Source organism: Adiantum capillus-veneris, chromosome 7 (genome assembly GCF_014529385.1).
Source record: "Adiantum capillus-veneris isolate H3 chromosome 7, ASM1452938v2, whole genome shotgun sequence".
NCBI lineage: Eukaryota > Viridiplantae > Streptophyta > Polypodiopsida > Polypodiales > Pteridaceae > Adiantum > Adiantum capillus-veneris.
This window is the reverse complement of record NC_140937.1, coordinates 148057032-148068080: the sequence shown is the minus strand read 5'-3', so window position 1 is coordinate 148068080 and position 11049 is coordinate 148057032. Positions and strand designations below refer to the sequence as shown.

Here is an 11049-nt window from a genome sequence, read left to right as displayed (position 1 = left end):
GGCCTTTTTGTTTATTTTTACTACTATCAACAAATACCATATGATAGTAAAACCCCACGCTCCACATTTGGGCCTTTCATACTTGAGAGAGAAAGAGGGAGAGAGAGGGACAAAATTGTGTGTGTGTGTGTGTGTGTGTGTGTGTGTGTGTGTGTGTGTGTGTGTGAGAGAGAGAGAGAGAGAGAGAGAGAGAGAGAGGGAGAGGAGAGGAGAGCAACAGAAACCAAGAAAGATTGTATGAGAGGTGGAGAAGCTTAAGGGAGATGGCAAGAAAGAGATGGCAGTTGGAGGATAACTTCAAGAGGTGGGTATGTGTCCGTAGTGGTAGGGACCTCTTGAGATGTCTACTTCAAGAGGTGGGTATGTGTCCATAGTGGTAGGGTCCTCTTGAGAGGGGAACAAAAAACCAAAATGGATCTAGATTTTAGAGGAGTGGCCATTTTGTTTATTTTTACTATCAACAACTACTATATGATAGTAAAACCCCACGCTCCACATTTGGGCCTTTCATATTTGAGAGAGAAAGAGGGATAGAGAGAGAGGGAAAAAATTGTGTGTGTGTGTGTGTGTGTGTGTGTGTGTGTGTGTGTGTGTGTGTGTGTGTGTGAGAGAGAGAGAGAGAGAGAGAGAGAGCAACAGAAACCAAGAAAGATTGTATGAGAGGTGGAGAAGGGAGATGGGAAGAAAGAGATGGCAGTTAGAAGATAAGAGAGGAGGGGGTGGAAGTTGGTGGTGCAATGTGGAGGAGAAAAAGGGGTTGCAATGGCTTAATGCAAGGGCCGCTTTCCATCGATAATAGAGGCAGAAATGGGAGACATCTAGTGGTAGTGAACGGTAGGGGTGTTGGGGGGTTCGGCCGGGGGGGGGGGGGAGGAGGGGAGGGCTCCCAAAGCTTGCCTCACCAATATCACTCCAATCCCATCATCCCTTGATTGGAAGGCTTGGCATTGGCCCAATTACAAAAAAAATTCACTTCCAAGAACATTCAAAACATATTTTTAATTTGTGTCATACAACCGATTGGTTCACTCCTAGAGGGTTTGTTGGTAAGAAGAGAAGTGGCTAAAGAGTATCTTTTTTAAACAAAAATGCTCAGTTGAGCTTGCATTAATCACAAATTGATACGCAGAGCCGTGGCATATCTGTTGCACAGAGTTATCCCAGAAAAGAATACATCCAAGGAGGGTGGACACCCCCGACTAACCTTACTTACGCATCTTGCATTTTTTGTTCCTATTACGTTGGAGTTTCCACCAACATGTATCTGGAATTTGAATCAAAAGGATCTTCTTTCTTCTGAAACAGTAACGCATTCCTGGATTGCAACATAGCTCTTAAAACAGTAGCTCTTACAATGCATATGTCAGTTAGAAGGTCAAGATTTGCAATGCGTCTTGAACACATAGCAAGGTCACATCTAAAGAATGGGGTTTCCAATTGAGTGAAAACCCTCTTGTAGACTAAGCCCGTGAAAACTTTGATTTTCAGACATCCCCAAAACGGGTGCGTGAGGGACTCAACTGGGTGATTGCATCTGATGCGAGCACCTTCGGCAAGACCTCTCGCTTTGGCTTTATCTCTGGTTGGGATGACACCAAAAAGAACTCTCCAAAGGAAGACATTTGGAAGTCAAATGGCCAAATTGGATATTCACTTGGAGGTGTTGTTGTTTGGGGGGGGTGGGGGGGCAATCCCAACTGGGAACAAGGTTCTTGCTAGAGGGATTGGCAAAGCAACTTGAGAGGATCCCTTGTACCTATTTAAAAAATTGGCCTTCCTTGCGGGGTCTTGCCACCAAAAAATGTAAATGGGTGTAGGAGAACTTGAAGATTCTTTTCTTTAGGAATGATTTGATTACGGGAGAGAGAAGATTTAAAAAAGAAGCAATGCTGATATGTACTCAAATTAGCAAATACTACAATTTGAAGCAAATATGGAAAGCCCTAAACCTTTGGGTCCTCAATAGAAACTCTGGATAACTCAATTCATGTCATAAAAGCAGTCGACTTATTTACTTAATAGGGTCAAAATACTAGGGTTAGTTGCGTAAGCCGAAGAATGGAAACATGCCCTTAGTTGCATCGGATGCTCAAGTGGTACACTCTAGGAGAAACACACCATTGATCTACAATTGGATTTGGGGGATAGATATTGGGTGAGCTTTTTGAGCGAGCTCTGGAGTGAGTTTTTTTCAAATATTCCATGGATGCCATATTTTTAGAAAAAAACACACCCATGAAGTGATTGGAATGATTGGAGCGGGCTTTTTGGAGAGAGATTTTTTTATTGTTATCTAGCCAACGTAGAAATTTTTTTGAAAAGATGTAATCCATGTGTTTCGTTCACCAAGAAAATCACTCCTCGCTCGACTATGAAAGGAATGCACATTTTTTACGAAATTCGCTGCATTTTTCCATCACCGTCTGATCTTATAGCCAAAAATTCCAATCCTTGAATGGCCTCCAAAGTGGACACAAACAACATCTTGAACGTCCGAACATATTGACACTAAATATGCCTCCTTAACACTCTGGAACAAGTCGACACAGCCTCACTCAACTACCTCTGAAACGTACTCCATCTATCCCTCTTTAACATCTGATTGTTCCGAGCCTCCGACCACCTTGACACTAAACATGCCTCCTCAATACTTTGAAAACATGCAATCCATGTGCTTTGTTCGTCAAGGGAATCGCTCCTAGCTCGACTCTGAGAGTAGTGCGTAATTTCTCTGAAATTGTAACATGTCGAATCTTGTAGACATGTCGACCCAAATGCAACCAAACCATTGGTGTGCGATGCTCACGCCATGTATAAACGAGATCCAAACCCACTTGCCAAGGCTGGCTCTCGGTATAGGCCGAGGCAGCCTCACTCAACTCCCTCTGAAACGTACTCCATCTGTCTCTCTTTGACCGACATCCTAGTGTTCCAAGCATCCAAACACCTTGACACTAAACATGCCTTATTAACACCTTGGAAACAAGCAATCCATGTTCTTCATTCGTAGTGAAAACCACTCCTCGCTTGCCTCTAAGAGGAATGCGTATTTTTCTCTGAAATTTGTTGCATTTGTTCGTCGTTCAACTCCCTTTGAAACGTGGTTCATTTGTCCCTTTGAACAAGATCTGAGTGTTCCGAACGTCCAAACATCTTGACACTAAATATGCCTCCTCAACACTCTGGAAACATGTCATGCATGTTTTTCGTTTGCCAAGAAAACCACTCCTCGCTCAACTTTGAGAGTAATGTGCATTTTCTCTGAAATCCATTGAGTTTTTTCATCGCTGTCAAATTGTAGCAAAGGTGACCCAAATTCAGTCACATCATTGTTGTGTGCTACTCACTCCATCGGTATAGGGGATCCAAACCCACTAGCAAAGGTCGGGTCTCCGTATACACCGACGCAGCCTCACTCAAGTCCCTCTGAAACGTACTCCATCTATCTAGATCTCTTTGACAACATCTGAGTGTTCTGAGCCTCCGACTACCTTGACACTAAACATGCCTCCTCAATACTTTGGAAACATGAAATCCATGTGCTTTGTTCATCAAAGGAATCACTCTTGGATCGACTCTGAAAGAAGTGCGTATTTTCTCTGAAACTTTAACATGTCGAATCTTGTACCCATGTCGACCCAAATGCAGCCAAATCATTGGTGTGTGACGCTTATGCCATGTGTATACGAGATCCAAACCCACTTGCTAAGGCCGGCTCTCGGTATAGGTCAAGGCAGCCTCACTCAACTCCCTATAAAACGCACTCCATCTATCTCTCTTTGACCGACATCCTAGTGTTCTGAGCATCCAAATACCTTGACACTAAACATGCCTTATTAATACCTTTCAAACAAGCAATCCATGTTCTTCATTCGTAGTTAAACCCACTCCTCGCTTGCCTTTGAGAGGAATGTGCATTTTTCTTTGAAATTCACTGCATTCGTTTGTCACTCAACTCCCTTTGGAACTTGGTTCATTTGTCCCTTTGAACAAGATCTGAGTGTTCCAAACGTCCAAACATCTTGACACTAAATATGCCTCCTCAACAATCTGGAAACATGTCATGCATGTTTTTCATTTTAAGGAAATAATGACGGGATATTTTTTTCAGGATCGAGAGGACATTACATTCATTCCAACAACAAATTTATCTGAGACAAAGCATGCCAGTTGGCTAGCTAGAGAAGGAAACAAACAAATGCTCAGTTTGTATGATGCAAGTGTTTCTGATCTAGCAAACTCGTTGTTGCAAAGCGTGAAGATGCTTGCATTTTTGGAAGGTAGATACCATGGGGTTGGACCTTCCACAGAAAAACTAGCAAGAAGGATTTCGCAAGGCCCTGCTCTAGCTGTTGCTGCACTTTCTTGAGAGGTGGATGAAGCGATCGAGGGGACCCCAATTTATCGACAGCCTCATGTGGAAGGGGATAATATCACAGTAACACGAAAGCGAAGAACGACTGGTCCTGTGACACAAGAGGGAAAAATTCTTCCCATAGACCAGAGTATCTCACTCAAAACATACCAAGAAGGGTAAGACAGACGTCTCATTCAACATCAACAATCATGGAAGAAGACAAAAATGAAGAGATGATTGTTGAAGAATCTGATATTCACAAAACAATGTGGGCAATTCGGAGAGTCCCTAAAGGTAGCAGAGTGCAATGTCAAGGATGGTTGGGTGGTCAAGCTGGAAAATGAAAACAGAATATTAGAAATACTAGAATGGGTGTAGTAGCACCATCATTTTGGGGCATTAGAACTTGGGACAATGGAAATGAGGGAGGGCAAGGTCGAGGGTCAAAAGCTCAATACATGTGCTTTTGCAATGATAGTGTGGATCACACGTGGCAAATCCACAACACAATATCCCATTGTCCAGAGCGAGTGCCAGACACACGGTCTGTGGGAAAAGGGACAAATTTGACTCCTGCCAAAATGAAGATGCTAGACAAAGGAGGATTTAAGGTTCAGGAACGGTTAGTGAATGAGCCGTCAAACATACGCTATCATCTAGGTGTCTTAGCCACTGTAGCCAAACGAATTGACTCTGCAATATCTATGGAGGCTAAGATTTAGGAGCATGTGGTAATCAAAGAAAAACAGCATGAGAGGTTTTATGGTGGGAAATTCAAGTTCGCTTGTACGTGATGAGCTGTACGAAGTTCACATCGCAACAAACCCCATGTGTACATGTAGAGACTTTGCAGATTGAGCAGCACAAGGACGACCGTACCTAGCATGCAAGCACATCTACTATATCTTCCTATGTATCTTTGGGTTAGATGTAAACCATAACATGTTCATCCATCAAGCTCACAAATGAGAACCTTGCACGCGTGTTCAATGCGCGCCACACCTTCTACATTGTGGGAATTTCATGTCCTTCATTCACACTCCCCATTAGAGATCATTGCTTATCAAAAATTGCAACTTTATTGATTTTTGTAATTTTGTTGGTTCTCCTAACTCATTTGTTGAGCATTTGATGCAGATTTCGACAGCTAAGATCTTGGAATTGGCTTGTTTTTGTTGCCCGATTTATGTTCATTGTTGTTTTTCATCAGTTTAACCCTTCTAATTCTAAGTCTTGAGTTGTTCGTCGATGACCTTGGATTGTTGGTTGATCTTCACACTATCTAACTTAACTACTATCATTGCTTCACCATATATATTGGAGTAGACCAAGCTCCAAATGCAAGTTAATGTTTGAAGAAAGTGGATAATGTAGAAAATATGTATTGTGATTTGCTCCATCAACTTAGGGCCACGAGTTGCGAGCTGTTTTCTTTGTTGTCTTGGTGCCACAAGAGTTATAGATCATTACTTAGTGGTAATACATGAGTACCTCTTTAGCCAGGACAATCGAAAGAGCGAATAACATGCACATTAGTTGGATTTTGCAATGTAGTGCAAGATTATTATTTTCTTGAGATAACAAATTAGCATGTGAAAAAATTAGCAAGAATGATTCTCTCAAGTCTGATATTGAGAAAGCAAAATAGGTTTCATAGATTTTTTGACCCTACTTATACCTAGTTTTAGAGCCACGAGTTGCAAACTATTTTCTTTGTTGTCTTGGTGCCACAAGAGTTATAGATCATTACTTAGTGTCAATACATGAGTACCTCTTAAGCCAGGACAATGGAAAGAGCGGATAACATGCACATTAGTTGGATTTTGCAATGTAGTGCAAGATTGTTATTTTCTTGAGACAACAAATTAGCATGTGAAAAAATTAGCAAGAATAATTCTCTCAAGTCTAATATTGAGAAAGCAAAATAGGTTTCATAGATTTTTTGACTCTACTTACTTATACTTAGTTTTACCAATGCAATTCACATACACACAGAAAAGCTTCCTCTTCACATATCAAACAAAGGAATAGTAGATGGTGCACTTCAAAGAAACAAAGCACAATGATGGGATTGAAGACGGAACTACTTTCCTTCATGACAGAAAAATGAGGACACACAGGTTGGTACCTATGGCATATTGAACTAAGGAGCGATTTTTTGAAAGATCTTTGCAAGTGATAATTTTTTTAACTAGTTTTTTTTATTGGGAGTAAGCTTTAAGAGTGAGCTTTTTTGGTCGGGAGCGAGCTTGGTAGGTGAGATATTTTAGGGAAGACCAGACACACGGCATAAGAAAACTAAAAAGCTTGCTCCACAGCTCGTTCCAAACCTGCACTCTTGGATTTGCTAGATTAAGAAATAATAGGGTCTCTTCCTTATGGCCCCACATTCTTTGCTGAGTTAATATAACTTCTCCACTCACAGTTTCGAGTATGGCCCAAAAATAATAATATAGAAGCCGTGTATTTTTTGGTCGTAGCAACGAGCGGGTTACATAATAGTATATTTAATGGCCTTGTCTTTCCTATTACATGCTAGCTAGAAGTTATCTCTCTCTCTCTCTCTCTCTCTCTCTCTCTCTCTCTCTCTCTCTCTCTCTCTCTCTCTCTCTCTCTCTCTCTCTCATACACATGCATGTAGGCAGGTTGTTGTGAGTTCCTCACACGTTCTTATCCTTGCCTTTGTGTGAATCGAGGCTTGGAAAAAGGCTTTATCCAAAATATGTTTTCAAAAAACAAGTGAAAAGGTCACGGGGGCTTTCTAAAACAATAAGAAAGGGTCACCGGGGCTTTCTAAAACAATAAGAAAGTTATAAAATCATTAAGTTGAGTTTAACTAGAATTATATAAGGTGAAGCATTGTTCGGGAATGTCTCTTTTATTAAGCGATCGAGTTTCCCTCTCGCAAAGACGTAAACTGAAAATACTAGCGGAAATTTTGAAATCTGTTGGATTTCTGAACTAAGTTATCAAATATTTCACCGATTCCCTTTACTCATTATATATATATATATATATATATATACACACACACACACACACACACACACACACACACACTCAGTAATATGTGTGTGTGTATGTATAGAATTATGCAAGGTGAAGCTTCACTTTAGCATTCTAAAAGAATAGAGTGCAGGAGAAGTCAAGCCATGTAACGTCGATGTGAAATGAAAAATGAAATAAAAAGATCCATTTAATATTTTAAAATCAAAATAACATTTAAAGTCAGTGTAAATCATCATTGAAAACATTGAAAGTATGCCTAACTAATTAACTCTCCTCTAACGCTTCTTTTAGAAAGCCAAAAATGGCCATCTCAAATTTTTGCAAGGAGCTTAGGCTAGGTCAAATTTTAGGAGTTTTAGTTGAAAAGTTCAATTTTTTTTAAAAAAAATATGTTCTCAAATACGGTTATCACCTTCTTAGAAAGAGATGAAAAGGATCCAAATCCCGCTCCATAAAATTTATTGCGGACGCCCTGTTGTGAATGTAGTTTAAGTTAATTGCAAAGTTTGGCACGCCAAATATATGGAAGGTTTCATGAATGTACCAACTTTTCAATGCCATTAGGCTTGCCATGGCCTACACCCATGGTCCTAATGTTGATTGGTTTAGGCAAAGGTAGTGAGTGGGCTGACAGCCTGCTTTGGGTCCTTTTAACAACTTTTTCAATGCCATTAGGAGCCAGGTTCACATTTGCCTTTTGCGAGACGTCCTAATGTTGAATGGCTTAGGCAAAGGTGGTCGGCTGGTGTTTCTTAACCTTACGAAGACTCGGGAATCAACTTTACTGAGCCAGCTTTGGGTCCTTTTCACCCTTTATGAAAAGGTGAAGACTATATGCGAGGAAAACATAACTCTACACTAAAATTGGGGTTTAATTGGCTAAAAGTGCGAAATCCAGGTTAGAGATTTCGAGCTTGCCTTGAAGAAAAATGGCAAAATTTACAAGTTTCAATGTGAACACCTCAATTTTTTACCTTTAAAAAGGAAAGAGTTTTGCCTATTTATTTTGGTTAAGAAAAGTGTCTTTTTTTTTTTTGGGGGGGTTTGGGCGGCGGGGCAGTTTCCCAATCTGAGAATGTGAATTGACCAGGAGTCAAGCACCAAATTTATTTCCTGGATACTTCCATCACTGACCACTTATATAAGCTCAAAAGAGCTAGCGAGCCTCTAGCAGCTAGCTACTTGCTTCGCCTCCACATCTCCAACCATGTCGACAGAGAAGGAAGATACAACTGCTGCAGGCGCTGCAGCTACAGATAGCCTTGCGTTTATTCATGACGAGTGGATAGCGCAGCTTCTATGGCCGGAGTATTACCCGCCTGTAAGCTCTCATGATTATGTCCGGCCGTCCCTTATATTTGCTGATTATAACCATCTTGCACAACCCGTGCCGCCGCCGCCACCCTTCAAAGGGGATCAAAGGTAGGCCGTTCGGCGCTGTGCATGCACTTGTGTGGACTTGTAGCTACCACTTGAATAGCCATGGCCTTCTCATTCTTTCCCCCACGCTCTGATCTTCATGTGTAGGCCTTATAATCCTCCCTTCGTTAAGGATCAGAATTACATGATTCCGACGCCAACAGTGGCCTTGGAGACCAAGAGCGACGTCGACATTCTCGATGACGGCTACAAGTGGCACAAATACGGCCAGAAATTAGTCAAAAACAGCAAGCATCCCAGGTACAACATTAACATTGTAGTGACTCATGTTTTGCAGTTCAATGCGTATCAAGGCTAGTACCTATTTGCATCACAAAGATGAATAAGTATGTATATATCAAGCCATGCAAATCACAGAAATAAGGATAAGCATAGGCTTTGACAAGAAATAATTAACTCAACAACAATCTATGGGACATGATAAGAGTGTCACACACACCATAGATGCTGGTTACTAGAATTAAACAACTTCTTTTCAATTGGATGATGAATTTCCCCTTAGAGAATGTCTTTGCTGCAATGGCTCTCCACTTGTGTTTTCCAACTCATTTCAGGCTCAATTATGTTGCATATTGAAGCCATTGGACTCATTTCTTCTTTCAAACCAAGTAACTTTGTGGCAACCAGCTATAATATAAACAAGTACAAGTAATGTACAAGAAAACGGCAAGCTAAGGGCTCTAAGTGCCAAAGTCATGTATGCACAAATTTTTCAATACCCATCTTAGTGTATGCTAATACCAAGATGTAGTGGCAATACATGACTTCTAAAGTGCCCCAATCATACTACATCATGTGTTTTATCATGTTGCAGAAGCTATTATAAATGCAGTGTGGCTGGATGTCCCGTGAAGAAGCAAGTGGAGCGGTCTACGCAAGATTCATCTATAGTGGTGACCACTTACCACAATGTACACAACCATTGTGCACCCACATATTATACTTGTACTAAAATAATCAAATTAGACACCAACTAGAATTGCCACCAAACCCTCTTATCCTCCGATCGCCATAGGAAAAAATAAAGCCTAAAACGATAACAATAAAGCATAACCCGAATACAACACATAGACCATCATCACCTCCAAGAAGAGGAGGAATGCTTGCACAATATATTTGCATATATGTAAAAGACAACATTTTGTTGTGGACCCTTCAATAACAAAAATCTCAATGTAGAACCTCCTATCATGCACAACCACACCCTAGCATAGTGATTAACTTTTTAATAGAGAATTTTGTATAAAGTCATTGAGTATATTTTCTCTTTATATTTATAGTCTGCAACCTATTAAACAGGCTACAAAATTAATAGTGTAATTGTTTGATTGTAGTGCATAGACATGGATTTGATTTCCAATGTTATTTCCCAACAAGAAAGAACTATGTAACTCAAAGTCCCTAACAAGGTGAAATACTTCATGATTGTTTTGCACAACCTTGGTATGCACTATAAAATTTTCAAAACATGTACCTCAACCAGTTAGTGCCGTTTGTAGAGACAGAGAGAGAGAGAGAGAGAGAGAGACAGAGAGAGACAGAGAGTCCAAAATGGGGTGGCCAAAGAGGGGATAGGGGGATGAGAAGGAGCTTTTTCACAAATTAAATTCTAATTTTTTGATGTGCTTTGTATGGCCCTTATAATCGTGCATAAAACCGCTATCATTACCGCCCCCCTCTTTGCTGCTAAAGTATTCAAATTTGGACAGTTTGTTCTATTTTACATCATAATAGTTAAATAACATGATATTTATATAGAAAAAAGAACCAAAAAATGGTATTGGGACATGAAATGATGGTTATCTCAATAGATTAGCTTGCCCAAGACACGCATTATGATCCGATGTGGACAACCCTGTACAAAATAGAAGAGGCTAGTACTCTTCTAATCCCAAACACTGCACGCATTTCACCCGAGCGATTGCATCCTTGCATTCATCCCATATTCTGAAAGGCTTTATACAATGGTGGTGTCGAGCTTTCTTGCTGTGAAGTAAGACACGCATTGGAACTCAATGTGGACACTAACTTTGTACAAAACAGAAAAGGCTCATACTCTTCTTCCAAACACTACACACATTTTACCTAAGCGATTGCATCCTTGCAATCATTGCATATTCTTAAAGTCTTTACATAGTGGTGAAAGCAAGCTTGTTTGCAAGGAGCTCTCTTATTGAGAAGAGATGCTGAGTGAGGAGCACAATTAAGGAGCTCTTGTTCAATTAAAGCACTCTACAATAGTG

At 40.5% G+C, this 11049-nt stretch overlaps 1 protein-coding gene across 1 annotated transcript; it reads left to right on the top strand.

Annotated features, from left to right (window-relative positions):
- Window positions 1-8558: 8558 nt before the first annotated feature.
- LOC147454787 (putative WRKY transcription factor 24) lies at window positions 8559-10101 on the top strand. The gene is made up of 3 exons (XM_086517428.1): window positions 8559-8788; window positions 8894-9046; window positions 9621-10101. Exons 1-3 carry the CDS (start codon window positions 8574-8576, stop codon window positions 9781-9783), a joined length of 531 nt encoding a protein of 176 aa, XP_086373554.1. The 5' UTR covers window positions 8559-8573; the 3' UTR covers window positions 9784-10101.
- Window positions 10102-11049: the final 948 nt, after the last annotated feature.

Excerpts from the sequence above, each read along its gene's own strand:
- LOC147454787 (XM_086517428.1), top strand. The coding sequence starts at position 8,574 with ATGTCGACAGAGAAGGAAGATACAACTGCTGCAGGCGCTGCAGCTACA. Across the intron at positions 8,789-8,893 it reads CCCTTCAAAGGGGATCAAAG|GCCTTATAATCCTCCCTTCG; the intron begins GTAGGCCGTTCG and ends CTTCATGTGTAG. Across the intron at positions 9,047-9,620 it reads AAAAACAGCAAGCATCCCAG|AAGCTATTATAAATGCAGTG; the intron begins GTACAACATTAA and ends ATCATGTTGCAG.